The 23,849-nt window shown below is 45.7% G+C and overlaps 1 protein-coding gene across 2 annotated transcripts in view; it reads right to left on the bottom strand.

Moving 5' to 3' along the window:
- TTF1 (transcription termination factor 1) overlaps positions 1–23,849 on the bottom strand; it is a 47,519-nt gene that overhangs the window by 23,262 nt on the left and 408 nt on the right. For both annotated transcript variants that reach the window (XM_066580175.1, XM_066580176.1), the window contains exons 2-8: positions 21,153–21,412; positions 15,551–17,885; positions 15,128–15,294; positions 8,802–8,987; positions 5,706–5,784; positions 5,496–5,626; positions 1,840–2,041 (exon numbers count right to left, since the gene is read on the bottom strand). In XM_066580175.1, coding sequence (XP_066436272.1) covers positions 1,840–2,041; positions 5,496–5,626; positions 5,706–5,784; positions 8,802–8,987; positions 15,128–15,294; positions 15,551–17,885; positions 21,153–21,243 — 3,191 coding nt within the window. In that variant the 5' untranslated portion in view covers positions 21,244–21,412. The remainder of the gene's footprint in view (positions 1–1,839; positions 2,042–5,495; positions 5,627–5,705; positions 5,785–8,801; positions 8,988–15,127; positions 15,295–15,550; positions 17,886–21,152; positions 21,413–23,849) is intronic.

Below are 23,849 nucleotides of genomic sequence, written 5' to 3'. Positions count from 1 at the left end.
TTATAGTAGTTATATTCTTGTACATAGGGGGCAGTATTATAGTAGTTATATTCTTGTACATAGGGGGCAGTATTATAGTAGTTATATTCTTGTACATAGGAGGCAGTATTATAGTAGTTATATTCTTGTACATAGGAGGCAGTATTATAGTAGTTATATTCTTGTACATAGGAGGCAGTATTATAGTAGTTATATTCTTGTACATAAGGGGTAGTATTATAGTAGTTATATTCTTGTACAAAGAAGGCAGTATTATAGTAGTTATATTCTTGTACATAGGGGGCAGTATTATAGTAGTTATATTCTTGTACATAGGGGGCAGTATTATAGTAGTTATATTCTTGTACATAGGGGGCAGTATTATAGTAGTTATATTCTTGTACATAGGGGGCAGTATTATAGTAGTTATATTCTTGTACATAGGGGGCAGTATTATAGTAGTTATATTCTTGTACATAGGGGGCAGTATTATAGTAGTTATATTCTTGTACATAGGGGGCAGTATTATAGTAGTTATATTCTTGTACATAGGAGGCAGTATTATAGTAGTTATATTCTTGTACATAGGAGGCAGTATTATAGTAGTTATATTCTTGTACATAGGAGGCAGTATTATAGTAGTTATATTCTTGTACATAGGAGGCAGTATTATAGTAGTTATTTTCTTGTACATAGGAGGCAGTATTATAGTAGTTATATTCTTGTACATAGGAGGCAGTATTATAGTAGTTATATTCTTGTACATAAGGGGTAGTATTATAGTAGTTATATTCTTGTACAAAGAAGGCAGTATTATAGTAGTTATATTCTTGTACATAGGGGGCAGTATTATAGTAGTTATATTCTTGTACATAGGGGGCAGTATTATAGTAGTTATATTCTTGTACATAGGGGCAATATTATAGTAGTTATATTCTTGTACATAGGGGCAGTATTATAGTAGTTATATTCTTGTACATAGGGGGGCAGTATTATAGTAGTTATATTCTTGTACATAGGGAGCAGTATTATAGTAGTTATATTCTTGTACATAGGGAGCAGTATTATAGTAGTTATATTCTTGTACATAGGATCAGTATTATAGTAGTTATATTCTTGTACATAAGGGCAGTATTATAGTAGATATATTCTTGTACATAGGGGCAGTATTATAGTAGATATATTCTTGTACACAGTGGACAGTATTAATAAGAAGGGAAAATCAGAAATTTGTAAATAAAAGTTCTAGTTAGGGTGCATTCACACTACATTTTGAAGCCTTCCGTCAGATGTCCACACGGAAGGTTAGCTTCTAAATGCATGGTCCGCACTCTCCATAGTCCTTCCTGGGGTCTACTACAGTAACCTGTTTTCTGGCTGCATAGATGCGCAGTGACGCTCCCGTGATAACGCTCCATATATGGACGGTTGCGTCACTGGAGCTCCCTGAGGTATCTGTTTATAAGAGGCCTGTGTCAAATGTCATACAGTAGCATTCGTTCCCCTTTAGTTCTTACAATCAGTGTTAAACTTTTTCCACAGTCTTATCAAAGATGGAATAAGCGTGGTCTATTGCTCTATTTCATCCATCTTTTTGTGTTATACAAATGGGTACCTCTCAGACGATGGCCAAAGCCCCACTCTTTTGGCCTCCGTCTGGCAATGTAAGGCAATGGATGCAATAACCATGTACTTTAGGAGCTTTCCTTACATACATACGAAATATAGTCCAAAGATGCGGTGTGAACGCACCCGAAAAGCAAATATGAAATCTGTTCTACAGTATAAAAAGAAATGAGTTGAGCATTAAACGGCTTGAAAATTATAGAACTACTGAAGCATAAAAATGTATACAATCACCATTCTCTTTTACAATGTGTCCAATTTCTCGTCTTAACCTCTTCCTCTATCTGGACCCATGATATACCCGTGTACAGCTTTTCTTTAGCTATAGTCACCGGCTCATCACCATTATCCCTCCCAAGAGAGTTCAGAACAAACTGCTTCACAGCTGGGATCAGACGATTCATTTCTTCTGTGCTCCAGACCCCAAGAACTGGATCTAGGAAACAGAACATATATATATCTGAAGTAGCCCATTATAGGAATAATTTATACTGCATCAACATTACATCTCTGGCAAAGCAACATAGTCTGACAACGTTGTATAGAGAGCCGGCGCCAGTATGAGAAGGCGGCATGCAGAGAGCCGGCGCCGCTATGAGAAGGCGGCATGCAGAGAGCCGGCGCCGCTATGAGAAGGCGGCATGCAGAGAGCCGGCGCCGCTATGAGAAGGCGGCATGCAGAGAGCCGGCGCCGCTATGAGAAGGCGGCATGCAGAGAGCCGGCGCCGCTATGAGAAGGCGGCATGCAGAGAGCCGGCGCCGCTATGAGAAGGCGGCATGCAGAGAGCCGGCGCCGCTATGAGAAGGCGGCATGCAGAGAGCCGGCGCCGCTATGAGAAGGCGGCATGCAGAGAGCCGGCGCCGCTATGAGAAGGCGGCATGCAGAGAGCCGGCGCCGCTATGAGAAGGCGGCATGCAGAGAGCCGGCGCCGCTATGAGAAGGCGGCATGCAGAGAGCCGGCGCCGCTATGAGAAGGCGGCATGCAGAGAGCCGGCGCCGCTATGAGAAGGCGGCATGCAGAGAGCCGGCGCCGCTATGAGAAGGCGGCATGCAGAGAGCCGGCGCCGCTATGAGAAGGCGGCATGCAGAGAGCCGGCGCCGCTATGAGAAGGCGGCATGCAGAGAGCCGGCGCCGCTATGAGAAGGCGGCATGCAGAGAGCCGGCGCCGCTATGAGAAGGCGGCATGCAGAGAGCCGGCGCCGCTATGAGAAGGCGGCATGCAGAGAGCCGGCGCCGCTATGAGAAGGCGGCATGCAGAGAGCCGGCGCCGCTATGAGAAGGCGGCATGCAGAGAGCCGGCGCCGCTATGAGAAGGCGGCATGCAGAGAGCCGGCGCCGCTATGAGAAGGCGGCATGCAGAGAGCCGGCGCCGCTATGAGAAGGCGGCATGCAGAGAGCCGGCGCCGCTATGAGAAGGCGGCATGCAGAGAGCCGGCGCCGCTATGAGAAGGCGGCATGCAGAGAGCCGGCGCCGCTATGAGAAGGCGGCATGCAGAGAGCCGGCGCCGCTATGAGAAGGCGGCATGCAGAGAGCCGGCGCCGCTATGAGAAGGCGGCATGCAGAGAGCCGGCGCCGCTATGAGAAGGCGGCATGCAGAGAGCCGGCGCCGCTATGAGAAGGCGGCATGCAGAGAGCCGGCGCCGCTATGAGAAGGCGGCATGCAGAGAGCCGGCGCCGCTATGAGAAGGCGGCATGCAGAGAGCCGGCGCCGCTATGAGAAGGCGGCATGCAGAGAGCCGGCGCCGCTATGAGAAGGCGGCATGCAGAGAGCCGGCGCCGCTATGAGAAGGCGGCATGCAGAGAGCCGGCGCCGCTATGAGAAGGCGGCATGCAGAGAGCCGGCGCCGCTATGAGAAGGCGGCATGCAGAGAGCCGGCGCCGCTATGAGAAGGCGGCATGCAGAGAGCCGGCGCCGCTATGAGAAGGCGGCATGCAGAGAGCCGGCGCCGCTATGAGAAGGCGGCATGCAGAGAGCCGGCGCCGCTATGAGAAGGCGGCATGCAGAGAGCCGGCGCCGCTATGAGAAGGCGGCATGCAGAGAGCCGGCGCCGCTATGAGAAGGCGGCATGCAGAGAGCCGGCGCCGCTATGAGAAGGCGGCATGCAGAGAGCCGGCGCCGCTATGAGAAGGCGGCATGCAGAGAGCCGGCGCCGCTATGAGAAGGCGGCATGCAGAGAGCCGGCGCCGCTATGAGAAGGCGGCATGCAGAGAGCCGGCGCCGCTATGAGAAGGCGGCATGCAGAGAGCCGGCGCCGCTATGAGAAGGCGGCATGCAGAGAGCCGGCGCCGCTATGAGAAGGCGGCATGCAGAGAGCCGGCGCCGCTATGAGAAGGCGGCATGCAGAGAGCCGGCGCCGCTATGAGAAGGCGGCATGCAGAGAGCCGGCGCCGCTATGAGAAGGCGGCATGCAGAGAGCCGGCGCCGCTATGAGAAGGCGGCATGCAGAGAGCCGGCGCCGCTATGAGAAGGCGGCATGCAGAGAGCCGGCGCCGCTATGAGAAGGCGGCATGCAGAGAGCCGGCGCCGCTATGAGAAGGCGGCATGCAGAGAGCCGGCGCCGCTATGAGAAGGCGGCATGCAGAGAGCCGGCGCCGCTATGAGAAGGCGGCATGCAGAGAGCCGGCGCCGCTATGAGAAGGCGGCATGCAGAGAGCCGGCGCCGCTATGAGAAGGCGGCATGCAGAGAGCCGGCGCCGCTATGAGAAGGCGGCATGCAGAGAGCCGGCGCCGCTATGAGAAGGCGGCATGCAGAGAGCCGGCGCCGCTATGAGAAGGCGGCATGCAGAGAGCCGGCGCCGCTATGAGAAGGCGGCATGCAGAGAGCCGGCGCCGCTATGAGAAGGCGGCATGCAGAGAGCCGGCGCCGCTATGAGAAGGCGGCATGCAGAGAGCCGGCGCCGCTATGAGAAGGCGGCATGCAGAGAGCCGGCGCCGCTATGAGAAGGCGGCATGCAGAGAGCCGGCGCCGCTATGAGAAGGCGGCATGCAGAGAGCCGGCGCCAGTATGAAAAGGCGGCATGCAGAGAGACCGCGCCAGTATGAGAAGGCGGCATGCAGAGAGACCGCGCCAGTATGAGAAGGCGGCATGCAGAGAGACCGCGCCAGTATGAGAAGACTGCATGCAGGGAAACTGTGCCAGTATGAGAAAACTTTATGCAGACCGCGCCAGTGTGAGAAGACCGCAGAGAAACTGCACCAATATGAAAAGACTGCGTAGAGACAATCAGCCAGTAATCAAGTGTCGGATCAAAGACCCTGAGAGTTAAAGGAGATGTCCCGAGGCAGCAAGTGGGTCTATACACTTCTGTATGGCCATAATAATGCACTTTGTAATGTACATTGTGCATTAATTATGAGCCATACAGAAGTTATAAAAAGTTTTTTACTTACCTGCTCCGTTGCTAGCGTCCTCGTTCCCATGGAGCCGACTAATTTTTGGCCTCCAATGGCCAAATTAGCCGCGCTTGCGCAGTCCGGGTCTTCAGCAGTCTTCTATGGAGCCGCTCGTGCCAGAGAGCGGCTCCGTGTAGCTCCGCCCCGTCACGTGCCGATTCCAGCCAATCAGGAGGCTGGAATCGGCAGTGGACCGCACAGAAGAGCTGCGGTCCACGGAGGCAGAGGATCCCGGCGGCCATCTTCAGAAGGTGAGTATGAAGACGCCGGACCGCCGGGATTCAGGTAAGCGCTGTGCGGGTGGTTTTTTTAACCCCTGCATCGGGGTTGTCTCGCGCCGAACGGGGGGGGGGTTTAAAAAAAAAAAAACCCGTTTCGGCGCGGGACATCTCCTTTAACAGGAAAGCAGCAGAATTCTAAAGCTGTTGATCACGTACAGAAAGTGTGTCAAGATGTAAAAAGGCTATTTAAACAAGCTTCTAACACATCTCACCTAGTCGGATCTGGGAGAACTTTAAAGATGATGAGTAGGTAGTACGGTTCATTAACAACGAAATTTTTCTCCAATTTTTCCCATATAACTCGTAATACATCATCAACTGATCAGCCTCCTCCTCTGAGAACCTGAGAAACAGGACAAAGGGGCATCAATAACGAACCGAGAAAGGGGACAATGTCAAAGCTCAACCAACTGGAGACTTACCGTCCTCGTTTGGTACTCAAGTCATATATCTTTTTTGCTCGATTAAAGATGTCTCTAATCCTGCGATTCAACCCCTCGGCTATTTAACACCAAACACAAATACATAGATTATTATAGTTATATTCTTGTACATAGGGGGCAGTATTATAGTAGTTATATTCTTGTACATAGGGGGCAGTATTATATTAGTTATATTCTTGTACATAGGGGGCAGTATTATAGTAGTTATATTCTTGTACATAGGGGGGCAGTATTATAGTAGTTATATTCTTGTACATAGGGGGCAGTATTATAGTAGTTATATTCTTGTACATAGGGGGGCAGTATTATAGTAGTTATATTCTTGTACATAGGGGGCAGTATTATAGTAGTTATATTCTTGTACATAGGAGGCAGTATTATAGTAGTTATATTCTTGTACATAGGAGGCAGTATTATAGTAGTTATATTCTTGTACATAGGGGGCAGTATTATAGTAGTTATATTCTTGTACATAGGAGCAGTATTATAGTAGTTCTATTCTTGTACATAGGAGACAGTATTATAGTAGTTCTATTCTTGTACATAGGAGACAGTATTATAGTAGTTCTATTCTTGTACATAGGGGGGCAGTATTATAGTAGTTATATTCTTGTACATAGGAGGCAGTATTATAGTAGTTATATTCTTGTACATAGGGGGCAGTATTATAGTAGTTATATTCTTGTATATAGGAGGCAGTATTATAGTAGTTATATTCTTGTATATAGGAGGCAGTATTATAGTAGTTATATTCTTGTACATAGGGGGCAGTATTATAGTAGTTATATTCTTGTACATAGGGGGCAGTATTATAGTAGTTATATTCTTGTACATAGGGGGGCAGTATTATAGTAGTTATATTCTTGTACATAGGAGCAGTATTATAGTAGTTATATTCTTGTACACAGGAGTAGTATTATAGTAGTTATATTCTTGTACATAGGAGTAGTATTATAGTAGTTATATTCTTGTACATAGGAGTAGTATTATAGTAGGTATATTCTTGTACATAGGGGGCAGTATTATAGTAGTTATATTCTTGTACATAGGGAGGCAGTATTATAGTAGTTATATTCTTGTACATAGGAGCAGTATTATAGTAGTTATATTCTTGTACATAGGGAGGCAGTATTATAGTAGTTATATTCTTGTACATAGGGGGCAGTATTATAGTAGTTATATTCTTGTACATAGGGGGCAGTATTATAGTAGTTATATTCTTGTACATAGGGGGGCAGTATTATAGTAGTTATATTCTTGTACATAGGAGTAGTATTATAGTAGGTATATTCTTGTACATAGGGGGCAGTATTATAGTAGTTCTATTCTTGTACATAGGGGGCAGTATTATAGTAGTTCTATTCTTGTACATAGGAGGCAGAATTATAGTAGTTCTATTCTTGTACATAGGAGGCAGTATTATAGTAGTTCTAATCTTGTACATAGGGGGCAGTATTATACTAGTTATATTCTTGTACATAGTGGCAGTTTTATAGTAGTTAGATTCTTGTACATAGGGGACAGTATTATAGTAGTTATATTCATGTACATAGGGGACAGTATTATAGTAGTTATATTCTTTACATAGGGGGCAGTATTATAGTAGTTATATTCCCGTAGATAGGGGGCAGTATTATAGTAGCTGTAGTCTTGTACATAGGAGGCAGTATTATAGTAGTTATGTTCTTGTACATAGGGACAGTATTATAGTAGTTATATTCTTGTACATAGGGGGCAGTATTATACTAGTTATATTCTTGTACATAGGGGGCAGTATTATAGTAGTTATATTCTGGTACATAGGGGGCAGTATTATAGTAGTTATATTCTTGTACATAATGGCAGTATTATAGTAGTTATATTCTTGTACATAGGAGGCAGTATTATAGTAGTTATATTCTTGTACATAGGGGGCAGTATTATAGTAGTTATATTCTTGTACATAGGAGCAGTATTATAGTAGTTATAGTCTTGTACATAGGGGGCGATATTATAGTAATTTTATTCTTGTACATATGGGGAGATACTTAAAGGGGTTGTCCCGAGGCAGCAAGTGGGTCTATACACTTCTGTATGGCCATAATAATGCACTTTGTAATATACATTGTGCATTAATTATGAGCCATACAGAAGTTATAAAAAGTTTTTTACTTACCTGCTCCGTTGCTAGCGTCCTCGTCTCCATGGTGCCGACTAATTTTTGGCCTCCGATGGCCAAATTAGCCGCGTTGCGCAGTCCGGGTCTTCAGCAGTCTTCTATGGAGCCGCTCGTGCCAGAGAGCGGCTCCGTGTAGCTCCGCCCCGTCACGTGCCGATTCCAGCCAATCAGGAGGCTGGAATCGGCAGTGGACCGCACAGAAGAGCTGCGGTCCACGAAGACAGAGGATCCCGGCGGCCATCTTCAGCGGTAAGTATTGAAGTCACCGGAGCGCGGGGATTAAGGTAAGCGCTCCGGTAAACTTTCTTTACTTCCCTGCATCGGGGTTGTCTCGCGCCGAACGGGGGGGGGGGGTTGAAAAAAAAAAAAAACCCGTTTCGGCGCGGGACAACCCCTTTAAGGTCCATTTACACGAGCAGATGATCGCTCAAATGACAGTTTAAGTGAAAGCTTTGAGCCATTATTTTGCTTAAAAAATAATTGGTATTCAAGTAGCTTCTAAGCTACTTAAATGCCAATTATGTATGTTAATGAAGCCTTCACTGAGCACAGGCTAATAGCCTGAGGCTATTAGCTGTGCTCAGATCCTTTGTTCTCCAGGGGGAAAACAATGGAAAATGACTGATAAAACTGATTGCTAAAATCAAGCTCACTTGATTTTAACCATCTGCGAAAAGAGCCCGAAATACGGGTGCCCCGCGGCCATTTACACGCATCGATTATCACTAAAATGATCGCCGATGAGCGAAGTTTTAGCGATAATCGTCCAGTGTAAATGGGCCTTTAGTCATAAATACTACTGTCTGTAACATTGATAGGATTCTTATCAGCATCTCTGATTTTCTTTTCACTGCCTGCCCCTTTACATTTATTTAGCAGCTCTAATTTTTGCTCATTCCATAAATAGCTTTATTTACCAATTCTGTGTCCAAAATGAAATTTTCTTTTTATTTCTTCCAGTGTCCTTTTCTTTTCTGGAAACTTGTAGGTGCAGAAAAGGTGTTCTGCCGAATCTATGCCAACCTCTGACATAAACTTCTGCACGTTCTTCTTGATTTGCTCGTCTTCATCAATAGTAAATTGCCCACTTCGGAACATAATCCCTGCAAAGAGCACAAGATTGGATAGGGGTAAACTGACAGTTACATACTGTATATGTACTAGGTGATTATTTAAAGGGGTAAGCCATTCATCAAAGTGCACAGTCTGTGTACCTCCATAGTGTAGAAGAATCAAGTCCATTACAATCAACTGCCAAACACCAGCTTCTTAGTTCTTATTCTTTACAAGAGTTTATCCTATCGGGTATGTTTGCCGACATATGATTCAAGAATGTACACAATTTGCAGAGGATTGGCTACTGAATACATCAGTAACAAATGCTCAGCTGTGAGATTTATCAGGTCTGTACAGAATTTAATCCATGGATGTTGTTCTCATTCACAGACAGCAGGCAGAGATCTTGTAGATGGTTAGGAGTTCAAAGACAAAGGGGGTAGTTTGTAGAGGACGGCGTGCTGCTACAGTTCTTTAAAAAAAAGTTGTAAATTTTGCACTACCCACACCTGCGCAAAAAGATGTGACTTTTAAGTCTAGTTCTGCAGCCCTCAGCAGTTTTTTAATTGGTGCTAAGGGCCGAATAGGAGGAGGGGCAGCCCACAGCCCGACACATTTATTACAGTTTATGCTAGAACATGGCACAAATTACAGCAGAACTCTACAACTGCTCATAGCTGGCTATAGTACGGACAGACGGGCAACTGCTCTAACGGCCGTGAACAGAGAAAACTCAAGCCCTTTACATGCCACAATCAATAGCAACTGCAGCATGTAAGCAGATGACAAGGAGAAAGGGGCTCCTTCTGTCATCTATCAATGGGTTCTCATGATAGCGGGAGGACTGATAAAAGTCTCCATGTCTGCCATGTAACTCAGCTTACTGGGCCCCGCCTCCCACAGAGTCTAATAGGCTGGTGTCATTGGCTTAGTAGAATGCACTACATAGGTAATGCAGTGTACTATCCTTGTGATGAACAATCACATCTTCAAGCGTCCTTCAAAGATTAAAAAAAATAGTGAAATAGTGTCAAAAAGTTCAATACTAGAGATGAGCGAATATACTCGTTTCGAGTAATTAGTCGATCGGGCACCGCGATTTTCGAGTACTTCCGTACTCGGGTGAAAAGATCCGGGGGGCGGGGGGAGGCGTGGTGGTGCGGGGGGTAGCAGCGGGGAACAGAGGGGAGCCCTCTCTCTCTCCCTCCCACTCCCCGCTGCAACCAAACAATGAAATAATTCTATCATTTATCTCGCACGGTGAACGCCGTAAAAATAATTTTAAAAGACAACGCCGGAATAACTTTCTTTTGTTTGCCTCCCAAAAACCTAATTAAAAAAAAGACCCTAATGAGGTAGAGCTTACAGAAGCACTAGCTATCACAACTCAAATTAAAGCGTACTACGCCACTCTGTATAGCCCCTCGAGCGATAAATCACTATCAGACGCTCTAGCTTATTTGGGACATCTCACGTTTCCAACCCTCTGCAAGCTAGTTGCCTCACTGGATACTCTCATTTCACTGGAGGAGGTCCAACAGGCTATTGCCGACATGGCACTGAATAAGTCCCCCGGTCCTGGCGGTTTTCCTATTCAGGTATATCAGAGATATTCAAAACAGCTTTCTCCGATCCTACAGGAGACGCTGCAGCAGGCCCAGCTGGAAGGCTCTCTTCCACCCTCATTTACAACGCCACTATCATAGTTCTATTAAAATACGGAAATGAACCCACGGAGGGCGACACTTATCGTCCAATATCACTACTTAACATCGATTATAAAATTCTAACCAAAATTCTGGCTACTAGGTTAAACCAAGTCATACTGTCCATTATTAAGGATGATCAGACGGGCTTCATGCCTGGGAAATCCACCACTATAACTATTCATAGAGTCCAGGTGACCATCCAACATGCCCTAGGCGCTAGCGTCATTGGACACCATGAAGGCCTTTGACTCCCCGGAGTGCAGCTTCTTAGAAGCCCATTTACACCTCTTCAGATTTGGCCCGCAATTCCCGAAATGGATGCAAATTATTTATCACTCTCCAACCGCTAATGTAACAGCGAATGGTATACCGTCATCTAATTTCCCCTTAAACTGTGGTACTAGACAGGGCTGTCCCTTATCCTCAGCTCTACTTGCCATAGCCATAGAAGCAGTGGCTGTAAGGCTGCGCTGCACCCCGGAAGTCATGGGTATTTGGTGGGCGGGGTGAGGCAGTGTAGTGGGTCTATACGCAGATGACATGAGCCCATTTCTTCAAGACCCTGGAAAATCTTTTCCCCAAGCTAGTAACATAATAAATAAGTTTTCAGGATTGTATATTAACTGGCCAAAATCTGCCATCATGTATACCGCTCAGGACCCACCCGATAACACTTTTACCTCCGTCTATGGCCTACCGGTGGTCTATAGGTTTAAATATCGGGAATCACTATGGTGTACGATAACAAATGGGCAATTGCTGAGACCATTACCCCACTACAAGAACAAGTCAAACAAAACTTCAACTACGGTCTAAACCAGCGGTTCTCAAGCTTTTTCAGCCCAGCGCCCCCTTTAGGTATTAGGATGGTGGGCAGCGCCCCCCAAGCCTTACTAGTTTAAACTCAGTGGACGTTTACCCTGTTTACAAAGTTAGAAGTATGAATTAAAATACCAAATACTTTTTTTTGAAAGTTTAGCAATAATTACGAAAACCTGTCTCTAAAAATTACCAAAGAAGTATTTTAGTGCGCTAAATATTTAAGAACAGGTTGATTGTGGATACAATAATAAGTAGGTTTCATCGGAGACAGTCATTTTTGTACAAACCTCTCAACTCTGGCTGTTCAGATATTTTCAATTACGCCATGCTCTAAATGCCCGATTTCCTGCCGGCCAAACAAACATTTCTAACAGTCCTACAATAGGCGTATTAAAATCACAGGGATCTAAGGGACTAATCTCCATACTAGCTTCAATAGAAAAGCAGCACCAGCGGTATATAGACATATACGTTCACCATATATTCTTCATAGTAGAAGTATTATTTATTCTTCATCTTTCAATTAACCCCTTGAGTGGCACGCCCGGTAATTTTCCGGGACGAGCTCCACTGCTCATAGCGACATAGCCCGGAAGATTTCCGGGCTATGTATCACTATGGGAGCTGCAGAGCACAATGCCACAAGCTGTGACAGTGTGCTCTGCCTGCACAGACCCACAGAGAACAAAGCAAGGGCTTTGAAAAACCAGCAGAAGATATTGCCGAATTGCCGGCAATCTCCTGCTTTGTTTACACGTTGCCATAGAGACCATCGGCTCGTCAGAAGCAAGCCGATGGTCTCTGTGGCAGGGAGAGCTTGGTGCTTGGCTGTCAGAGGACAGCTAGGTACCAGCTCTTACAGCAGAGATCAGAGAAAACCTCCGATCTCTGCTGTGTTAACCCCTTACATGCGGCAGTCTATGTGACTGCAGCATGTAAAGGGCTGTCACTGCAGCATGTAAAGGGCTGTCACCATCGAACCCCCGGAATGTGATCAGGGGTCCTGATGGGTCCCTGTGGAAGTCCCCTAAAGGGACAAAAAAAAATAAAAATAAAAAAAAAGGAAAAAAATTATTAAAAAACAAAACAAAAACAAACACTTGTCTCCCTTTACTTTGTAAAAAATCAAAAATACAAATCACACATGTGGTATCCCTGCGTCATAATGACCCAGAGAAGGAAGTGAATACATTATTTAACCCCTTAATGACATGGCCCCTTTTTTTCTTTTTTCCCCATTTCTTTTTTTCCTCCCCCCTGTTTAAAAAAATCACAACTTGTCCCGCAAAAAAACAAGCCCTTATATGGCCATGTCAATGGAAAAATGAAAAAGTTATGGCTCTTGAGACGCAATTGCAAAATTAGTTAAAAATTCAATGATTAGACCATTTTAAAAAAACCTGCCCTGGTGGGCACAACAGGGTGGTAGGAAACCCGCCACTCAAGGGGTTAAGCGGGCATCTATTCCACTCCATCCAAGGTTGGACGACAACAGATTATATGCATATGTAATCTCCGTACTATACACATATCTATCAACCCACATTAGCCACAGCCCATTGACTGTATATGACAGATGGAAATCTCACATTCCTGCGCTATCATCAGAAGACTGGCTAAACATGATGGACTCCCATCTGACGGTATCCCCAGCTATTAAAGGGGTTGTCCCGCGGCAGCAAGTGGGTCTATACACTTCTGTATGGCCATAATAATGCACTTTGTAATGTACATTGTGCATTAATTATGAGCCATACAGAAGTTATAAAAAGTTTTATACTTACCTGCTCCGTTGCTAGCGTCCTCGTCTCCATGGTGCCGACTAATTTTCGGCCTCCGATGGCCAAATTAGCCGCGCTTGCGCAGTCCGGGTCTTCTCCTGTTCTCTATGGGGCTCCGTGTAGCTCCGCCCCGTCACGTGCCGATTCCAGCCAATCAGGAGGCTGGAATCGACAATGGACCGCACAGAAGAGCTGCGGTCCACGGAGGAAGAGGATTCCGGCGGCCATCTTCACAGGTAAGTATAGAAGTCACCGGAGCGCGGGGATTAAGGTAAGCGCTCCGGTAAGCTTTCCTTAGGTCCCTGCATCGGGGTTGTCTCGCGCCGAACAAGGGGGGGGGGGGGGGGGTTGAAAAAAAAAAAACCAGTTTCGGCGCGGGACAACCCCTTTAACAATAAGGTGACACAACATTGTATGGGTCATCAATCCTATTTAACCCCGATTAGACTACATAAAATGGGTAGAATCCCCACGTAATCTTGTCATAGATGTCATCAGCTAAATGCAGGGTTCTGGCACTTAATATGAGAATGTCCCCACATCATAGACTTCTGAGTGAATGTTTTTACCTTCCAGTCGTCACTTCTGCCATTCCCTCCTAACTTGGATCCCCAGATAGAGTCGTTTGGTCTATTGGAGGGGAACGTATGGCCGCACTATACCCAAGTTTTCCTTAGGGAAGTTTTGTTCCTAGCCAGGAAAACAATTGGCATGAAGTGGATGGCTGTGGAGTCACCCTCGGTGTCAGGATGGATGAGGATATTTAATACAGCAATCCCCTATGAAAAAATAATCTATTAACACAGGGGGCGTCCCGACAAATTTCAAAACATATGAGGATCCTGGCAGAACTCACAGCAAAAACTATAAACGGTTGTACCGAAATAATTACATAAACTACTACATGTGAAATAAGATATGAATGCACAAGAGCCACGATACGCGTATTTGGTGAATCGATTATAATTTGATAAGACTTTGATTTTCTCACACTATTAACCCTTTACAATCCAATTTTGGATTCAGGGTTTCCTAGGGGGCTTTCTCTTTCTGCCATTATGCAATGGCGCCATCTGCTGGCTAGAGCCAGTACTGCGGTATGGGACATGCTAGAGAGGCCTACCAACAGAGCGGCCAGTAATCTACAGTAAGAATACCCTGCTGGACGTCATCCGACATCGGAGCTGTACAGCCTTCAATCAGAATGTCTTAAGACGTCAGACAGTGGATTGGAAAAAGACCCGAGCACAGGGTCGATACGTGGCTGCTTGCTTCCTCATGCTATATTAATAAAGAAGAGGATTTTTAAAGAATGCTGCCTAGTTCTTCTCCTTTTCCCCATAATGTAACCCAACTATTGGTCTGTGACATGTGCCCGTAATGTAACCGAAGTTCACACTGAATTGAAGGAATGCTGCCATCCAATAGATGGCGCTGCAGAAGTATTTTTTTCCCATCTTTCTTATTTGTGCGTGTGATGCACAGGCGCATGTAATGTAGTAGAGCTGTGTCTGTGATGCTTGTGTAGCAGAGCTGTGTGTGTGTCACAGGAGCATGTAATGTAGTAGAGCTGTTCCTGTGTGTGGGACGCACGTGTAGCAGAGCTGTGTGTATATGTAACATACGCATGTAATGTAGCAGAGCTGCGTGAGCAGCGGCGCATGCGCGAGCGACGCGCGCCTGGAGCATTGCTGTGTGGCACGTGGTGCAACCAGAAACACTGGTGCTATTAATTTCCTAATAATTCCTAGTAATTATATATGTACAGCTTAGTTTCTGCTTAGTTTGGTGTGATCCTTGCTCCTACATGGAGGTGTGACATTCGAAATCTTAGTTGGGTGCTCAAAACATATGAAAACCAGATATGCCACCTACCATTTTTTTTGGCCATTCTGATTCTCTCCAGCTCCTGGATCGTAACAGTTCTTAACACTCGCTGATTGGTCTTGGGAAAATATTCATTAAGCAGCGCTAGGTCTGCTTCCCGTATATAATGGGCTTTCCTTAAATACTTTCTTGTGTTCTGGTCTGAAGTGGCCGACCTGTGGAAATGTTTGTAGTCAACGAGGTGTTTCCAGCAAGTATACAGCAGAAATGACTACTTCAACCTCCGGCCTCAGTAGAGGTTTTGCTGTTGCTCTGTACCTCCTCTATGCTTTACATGGCAGCACTGGTTGCTCGGAGTGGCTACAGCTCAGCAGGAAGTGTATACTTAACGAGGTAATTCACATTACAGCAAGGACACAATCATTATAGATTTAGAGGACTATCGGACAAGCTCCTTCTAAAGACACTCACCTCTCGTCACCTCCCTCCCGCCTCATCTCACGCTCATCTTGTGTAGTCGGATTCTGGTCAGTGTCTGTGGGAGCAGAAGTCTGAGTTCTGCTCCTACTACTTGATGTTTTTTCTGTGTCTTCTTCTGAATCTCCATTGCTTACCACAATCTGGCTCTGCAACAACTGATTTGTCTGTGTAGAATCTGTTGGGGCGTCATCATCTTCCAGATGCGTCTCTTCAGTTAAGATTTCCGATGCCTCCTCCCTCATGTCTGAGTGTTTATTGTTTTTTGTTTTCCTCTTCTTCACACGTTCTGCCGCCCGATCCACAGTTTCATCAACTGGGTTTGTGTTCTCAGAATCACCCTGATACTCTACAGGTTCCTGCATGAAACAATGTTGCTCATGGCTTTCATCTTCACCACCCTTCCGCTTTCTCTTTTTCTTCTTCTTGCTTGGATGTTGACCACTGCGAGTCAACGATTCCTCTACAAAATGATCTTCCAAAGGACGTTCCCCGTGATCTTTCTTTGATTTCTTTTTTTTCTTACAACTCGGCTTAGCTTCTGTATCATGAAGTTGACTATAGGAAGATTCTTCTGCGGGCAGGCAAACTGAGGATGCAGCATCATCTGCTGTGATGTCATCGGCCTCCTGGTGAGGTTCACCCCTTCTTTTTCTCTTCTTAACAGGTTTTTCTTCCTGGACCATGCGTGCATCAACTTGCTCCGAGGATTCAAAATTATCTGGACATTTTTGGGGGGTGAAAGGCTCCCCAGTACAAACATCTTCCTGGAGATCTCCACCACCCTTCCACTTTTTCTTTTTCTTATAGGCATGTTGGGTCTCAGGAACCAACAAATCACCCACTAAACTATCTTCGGCCCAGTCTACACTTTCATCCACTTGTTCTATGGTCTCCAAACCACCCTGATGCTTTCTTTTGGTGACAAATTCCCCAGTGAAACAATCTGGTCTATGGCTTTTATCGCCACCATCCTTCTGCTTTGCCTTCTTTTTTTTACTTCTATGTTGGGTCTCAGCAGTCAGCAATTGCTTCCCTAAACTATCATCTAAAATACGTTCCCTGCGATCTTTCTTAGCTTTCTTCTTCATATTCGGTCTATGTTCTGCATCGGCAGGTTCACTATACAAAGCTTCTTCATCTCTGTGGAGTCCCTTCAAGTCGTTTTCTTCATCCGTTGTGAGGTCATCAGCCTCTTTAGATTCATCCTTTCTTTTTTTCTTCCTTTTCTTCTTTACACTTTCATCCACTTGTTCTAGAGTCTCAGAACCACCTGGGTACTTTCTATCAAAGATAAGTTTCTCAGTGAAGCCATGTTGTAAGTTACTTTCATCATTCTTTTCCTGGAGACCTCCACTACCATCCTTCCGCTTTTTCTTTTTTTTGTAGGCATGCTGGGTCTCAGGAACCAACAACTGCTCCTCTAAAATATCTTCAACCTGATCAAAACATTCATCCACTTGTTCTATGGTCTTTGAACCACCATGATGCTTTCTTTTGGTGACTAGTTCCCCAGTGAAACTATTTTGACTATGGCTTTCACTTCCACCATCCTTCCGCTTTGTCGTTTTCTTTTTGCTTGTATGTTGGGCGTCGGGAGTTAAAGATTCTTCTACTAAAGTATCTTCTACAATACTTTCCCTGCAATCTTTTTTATGTTTCTTTTTCTTATGTTTCCCACTATATTCTAGGTCGGCAGGTTCCATATATAAGGCTTCTTCAGGTAAACCTTCACCTAGATTTAGTACATTTAAGCCTTTGGCTTTACAGAATTTTTTGATCTTTCCCTCATCTACTGTGAGGTCATCAGCTTCCTGAAATTTACCCTTTTTTGTCTTCTTCACACTTTCATGCAGTTGCTTTGGAGTCACAGAACAACCGGGATACTTTCTTTCGGAAACTAGTTCAGTAAAACCATGTTGCAAATTATTTTCATCATAGTCTTCCTGGAGACCTCCACCACCCTCCCGCTTTTTCTTTTTCCTGGTTGCATGTTTGGCCTCACAAGTCAACGTTTCCTCCCCTATACTATCTTCTAAAAGGCGTTCCCTGCTATCTTTCTTTAGTTTTTTCTTTTTCTTCTTTGACCTGACTTCTAAGTCACTACATGGAGCTTCTTCAGTACCAAAAGCTTCATCTCCATGGAGTCTATTTGAGTCTTTGTAAGTTTTTTTTACTTTTTCATTATACTTCTGATGATGTGTCCTCTGCTGCCCTTCACCTGGTGTGACGTCATCTGCTTCCTGGTGAGATTCTGTCTTTCTTCTCTTTTTTTTAATGGAAATTTCTTCATATTCTTGTTCAATCTGTTTTTTGGTATAGGCATCTCCTGGAAAGAAGACAAGCAAATTAGCTTTGTTTGGCTGTTAACATAAATTTTGGGGCAAAAATACTATTGTGAAACGAGGCAATTCCCAATAAATATGCAAATATTCTAGCAGTGGCTCAATGACACCCCTTGCAGGAGTTGCAAATGCAACATTTCTTCTTGTCCACCAATTCCCGTTAACTGGTAGGGTTTGATTGGTTAAATGACACTAAACATTGCAAGAGATACCCTTTGTTGAGAAAAATATTGGGGACCCCCCCCCCCCTTCCTTCCCATCCTTTGCAAATCGGATGTGTGAGCATCAGATATAAAAGGATAGGATCACACAGACACATCTCCGTATACAAACCATAAGAAGGTCACCAGGTGTAGAACTGACAGACTTCCAATGCGGTCACCTGAGCAACCAATCATTACAGGACATCGCAGCTTCCAGACCTTCCAGAGCCCGCTGTTGGCCATGTTATTGGGAGATGGAGACCGTCCGGTGTGTGCGGTGCCGCCACGCTCAGGGAGACCTCGTAAACTGACAGAACGTGGACAACAAAGCCTTGTAGGAGCTGTGAAGACATCACACACATCGTCTGCTCTCGCTCTGGAGGTTTCACAAGCCATTGGGACATCCATCAGCACCAGAACCCTCCGTAGGGAACGGCATATGAAGCATTACCATGGACGAGCGGCTGCATACAGCAGTGAATGCCCAGCCGTGCTGCGATTGTGCTTGGAGCGACGGACTATAAGTGAGTGGAAGCAAGTTTTGTGGACAGTTGAATCACAGTACACCATCTTATGATTGGATGGCCACACTTAGGTGTGGTGGTTGTCTGGAGAGCGGTTTCTACGTGACTGTATCATCCAAACAGTGACGTAAGGAGGGGGGTCTGCTATGGTGTGGGGGTGTTAGGGCCGTTGGTTACAGTGAAGTCCACCCTCAACACCAACGGGTACAGAGACATTCCAGACAATGTGGCATCACCTACCCTGTGGCAATATGTTGGTAGATCTCCATGACTCAACCAACATGACCGAGCTCCATGCAGTTTTGAGGCTTGTGAGGAACAGGACATCTACAAACTTCATTGACAAGCCCAAAGTCCAAATCTCAATCCTTTCGAGCGGGACGACATAGAACCTTGTATCCGTACACCCCTAACATCCCAGCATCATTATCTGAAGCTCTTCTTGAGGAATAGAGGCAAATGTCTACACACATTTAATAATAATCTTTATTTATATAGCGCCAACTTAATTTCGCAGTGCTTACAAGACAGGGGGAACAGAAACAAAATCACGGTTACACGTACTAATCAATTGCTGGAAACAGTAGGGGTGAAGGTCCTGCTCCAAAGACCTAACATACTACAGATAATAGGGTGATGCAGACTGCAAAGGGGGTGGAGATGTGCACGGTATGGAGAGTTGGAGAGTGTGGGGTGCTATAAACATAGCCAATGGTCAAAATTGGGCCGTATGGTAACTGATTCGAAATGTCTGCAAGGAGCGGTTAATTGCGGGTGACAGGGAACACCCTCAGTAGGACAGGAGGGGTTTGGTTTAGGGGATGTGGTATGCCTCCCGGAAGAGGTGCGTTTTTAGAGCACGCCTGAAGTTTTGCGAGTTAGGGATTCTGAAGATAATTTGAGGTAGTGCATTCCAGAGGATTAGTGCTGCTCTGGAGAAGTCTTGAAGGGGGGAATGAGAGATTCGGGTAAAAGGGGCGCTTATCTAATTTCATTAGTGGAGCAGAGGGTGCGGACTGGGCAGTGGATTAAGATAAGGGATGTAATGTAGGGCGGCGCGGTGATGTTGAGAGCTTTGTGGATGAGGGTGGAGAGTTTGAATTGATTTCTTTTTTTGACGGGCAGCCAGGGCAGTGACTGGCACAGGGCAGAGGCGTACGAGTAGCGGCCCGATAGGAAGAGGAGCCTGGCTGCCGCATTCAGGATAGATTTGAGGGGGTAAAGTCTGGCGCAGGGGAAGACGATCAGCAATGAGTTGCAATAATCAAGCCGAGAGTGGATGAGGGCAGCAGTGAGCATTTTTCCATGGTGAAAAAACTGCGGATTCTTGCGATGTTGAGGTGCAGCTGACATGTTTGGGCCAGAGATTGGATGTAGGGGGTGAAGGAGAGGTAGGCGTCGAATATGACCCAAAGCAGCGGGCGTGCTGGGAGTTATGGTGCCACACACTGGGATGGAGATGTCAGGATGAGGTCGGTTAGCAGAGAGCGGAAACACCAGGAGGTTAGTTTTTGAGAGGTTCAGTTTTAGGTAGAGAGGACATAGTGTTTGAGACAGCGGACTGACAGTCGGTGGCCTCCTGGAGGAATAGCGCTGTGATGTCACGGGAAGAAGTGTATAACTAGGTGTCATCAGCGTAGAGATGGTACTGAAAGCCAAATCTCCTGGTGGTTTGTCCAATAGGGGCTGTGTATATGGAGAAGAGGAACAGGGCTGAGGACCAAGCCCAGGGGGACCCCAAAAGCAAGGAGAAAGGGAGGGGGCCGAGGACCGAGCCCTGGAGGACCCCGACAGCAAGGGGAAGAGGAGGGGGCTGTTGACCAAGCCCCGGGGGACACCAACAGCAAGAGGAGAGGAGGGGGCCAAGGACCGATACCTGAAGGACCCTAACAGCAAGGGGAAGAGAATTTAATAAACGGCCGAGCTCTGCCTGTGATTGGCTGAGCACTGTGACCAATCACAGGCAGCACTCAGCTGTCATTCATTGAATAGCTGGGCGCTGCCTGTGATTGGCTGAGCGCTCAGCCAATTAGATGCAGCTCTTTCAGGAGGCAGGGATTTTAAATCCCCACCTGATGAAAGAACTTCAGAGCAGTGGAGGGAGAACAAGTGGCTACACACGGCTGAGACCCGGCAGCGCCGGAGAGGTGAGTGTGTATGTATGTATGTATGTATGTATGTATGTATGTATGTATGTATATATATATATATATATATATATATATATATTTATTTATTTTTTTTTTACACATGCCAAGAATGATTTTTAGGAAAGGGCTTATATTTAAAGCCCTTCCCCGAAAATCACTGCAGGGGTTGCCGGTAGTCCATTGCATTCAATGCTCTGGCGGCCCCATTGAAAACAATGCTGCAATGCTGAAGCAGGTTCGTAACCCGAATTTTTGCTCTTAAATCAGAGCAAAAATTCAGGAGAGAGCCTGCTCGCAAGTCAAGTACTCGCAAGCTGAGGCACTCGCAACCCAAAGTATCACTGTAGTGCATTCTATGAAGGTGCCCTACTCACCCGTCCTTTTTCTCTTAGGGGCCGAGGTGACAGATTCCATCTCCTGGGTCTTGTTGTGCTTAGACTTCTTTCTCTTTGGTGTCTCTTCCATGCCGCTGCTGCTCAGGTTTATGATATCGGTGAGCTTCCTATTCTCTTCTTCACCTTATCCCCAGTAACAACATGAGGACCGGAAAGTTCATAATTGGAATAGCCTGGGTTGTTGATCCCGTCCCAGTCCTTATGCTTTATGCCCAGGCTCACGAACAGTGCATGATAAACTGAAAAAAAGAGAAATACAATGAAGCACGTCCGTAATACACAAAGCAATATAACACTATGTGCCACCCTCTATTCATATCTGTGCCCACGGGTGCATTGACCAAAGGGTACACTGGGTGGGTGATGAATGTTAGACTAGCGAAAGTCAACAGCTTGGACTCCAGCTGGTCGCTATCAAGGGAGAATTTGATCCTCTCTAGGTGCAGGACTGCAGCAAGGAGTCAAATGTGTGCATCGCTGTCACCTATCCCTATGGCTCCCATAGACTTTCAATGGAGTATCACTGCGTGAATTCAAACTTCCCCTTGTCGTGCTTATACTCTGGAGGGGGCTGCGTCGCCATTCTAGTGGTCCAACATTTACCACCTGATCCTTTGGGTAGGTAATAAAAGCTTTAACCCCTTAATGACCAAGCGCAATAAATATACGGCGCTTGGTCCTGGGCTTTAATCCCACCCGATAGCTGATGTACGGTGCGGGATTAAAGCCTCTGCTCTGGCAATCAAGCAGGAGCAGGGCGGGTTGTCAGCTGTTAGTCACAGCTGAGAACAAGGAGGAGAAGCGTTTAACAGTTTCTGCCATCTCCTTTCCTGGGTACACAGCGTTCAATGAGCGCTACGTACTAAGAAGTGAAAGTTTTACTTCCACTATGCGACCCGGTGATCACATGACTGCTGGGAGTCCCCCTGTTACAGCAGAGCTGCAGGGTCCTAGCAGAGCCTGATCACCTCTGCCCGTGACTAATGTCACTACTGGGGAATGTTTTCCACTGTAACTGAGGCTCCTATGGATGTCCCAGCTACAGTGGAAAATATATAGACAAAGGTGTTGTATGACGTAATGAGGGTCATAGACGGTAGAAAAATATAGTTACAGAAGTAAAAAAATTACAGAATTAAACAAAAATACATTATATATATATATATATATATATAATGTATTTTTGTTTAATTCTGTAATTTTTTTACTTCTGTAACTATAATATGTATGGTATCGGATTACAGGCCGCATACGGCGATGGTTTTCATTGGCTTTGGGTAATTTTCTTTTTATATATATAAAAAGAAAATTACCCAAAGCCAATGAAAACCATCGCCGTATGCGGCCTGTAATCTGATACCATACATATTATATATCAAAACATCCTAAAACAAAGTGAGGAAACCAGTCGCATACTTTAGTGCAAATTTACTAATTTTAAAAGAAAAACTATAAATGTTAAAGAAATCATTATTTTGCCTTTTTCCCCATCAATAAAACTAAGGCCGCATACAAACGGCAAGTCAGATTCTGCATGCGGAATCCGACCCGGTGGCCAGCTGGCATCTGCACGCAGCTGTATTATCTTCTTTTCTGTACTGCAGATGGTCCGCACGTCTCGCCGTCGGATATGTGCAGTACAGATTTTTTTTTTTCTTTTAACTCCTGATTTTCCTTGCGGAATCCGCAGGAAAATGGCGCATGCTGCGATTATTCATCCATGAGCGGATACCGCAACTGATCTCTGCTCATGTGCATGAAGAATCATTTTTGCATTGCACGCTATGGCGGTATTTGCTGCGGAATCCGGAGGCTTCAGCCCGCTACAAATTCCACAATTCAAATCCACCCGTGTGCGTTCACCCTAAAAAAAAAAAATGGAAAAAAAAAAAACTGTGAAAAAAAGATGTATGTCAATGCATGGAGAAAAAAAAAAGCAGGTGTGAGCGGTCCTATAGAAGTCAATGAGATTTTAGCACCGTGGATCACGCAGTGACAACACGCCCGCCCGTGTGAGTGAGCCCTAAGAGGGAATCCCCACATGTTATGGGGTCGCCCCAACACCTCAATGATCTATACATGTGTGCGTGTTTATAGCTCATATGCGCAGGTTTTTTACGTCCATGTTGCATCCGTGTGTCGTCTGTTTTTCACAATAAGGCCCAAGTGATGTCCGTTTTGTCACATCCCACAGAAAAAGGGGCGCACGAGAAAATCTTAGCGATTTTTTTAATGCAGCCATAGACTTTCATTAAAAACCCGTCTGCAATTTAACTCAATGGGTCTGCATTCAGTCACTACAAATATGTGATGCGAACGGGCACTCGGGGCTCCTGCAGACGAGCATCTGCAATGACACGCTCGCGAGAGGATCACGTGACCGCGCTCTGAATGGAGCGCTATCGTCTTCGTGCAAACATTTCTACGCAGGTAATTGCACTTTTTGCGTTACCGGTCCGTTCCCATCGGCGTGGGACACCTGCGGTGGCTTTGAACCGCCTCAGCGGCATAATTAGTCCCTGTATTTACAATTATACCACAAAATTGCGCACTTACATGTGTGATTTCGTGCGGACAGGGTGCACACTTGAGCCCCCCTTCCCATAGACTCCTATGGAGGTTCAGGTGTGCAAATGCGCACAGAAATAAAGCATATCGCGTATTTTTTCATTTGAC

This window comes from Eleutherodactylus coqui, chromosome 10 (genome assembly GCF_035609145.1).
Source record: "Eleutherodactylus coqui strain aEleCoq1 chromosome 10, aEleCoq1.hap1, whole genome shotgun sequence".
Taxonomy (NCBI): domain Eukaryota; kingdom Metazoa; phylum Chordata; class Amphibia; order Anura; family Eleutherodactylidae; genus Eleutherodactylus; species Eleutherodactylus coqui.
This window is presented reverse-complemented; position numbering and strand designations above follow the sequence as displayed.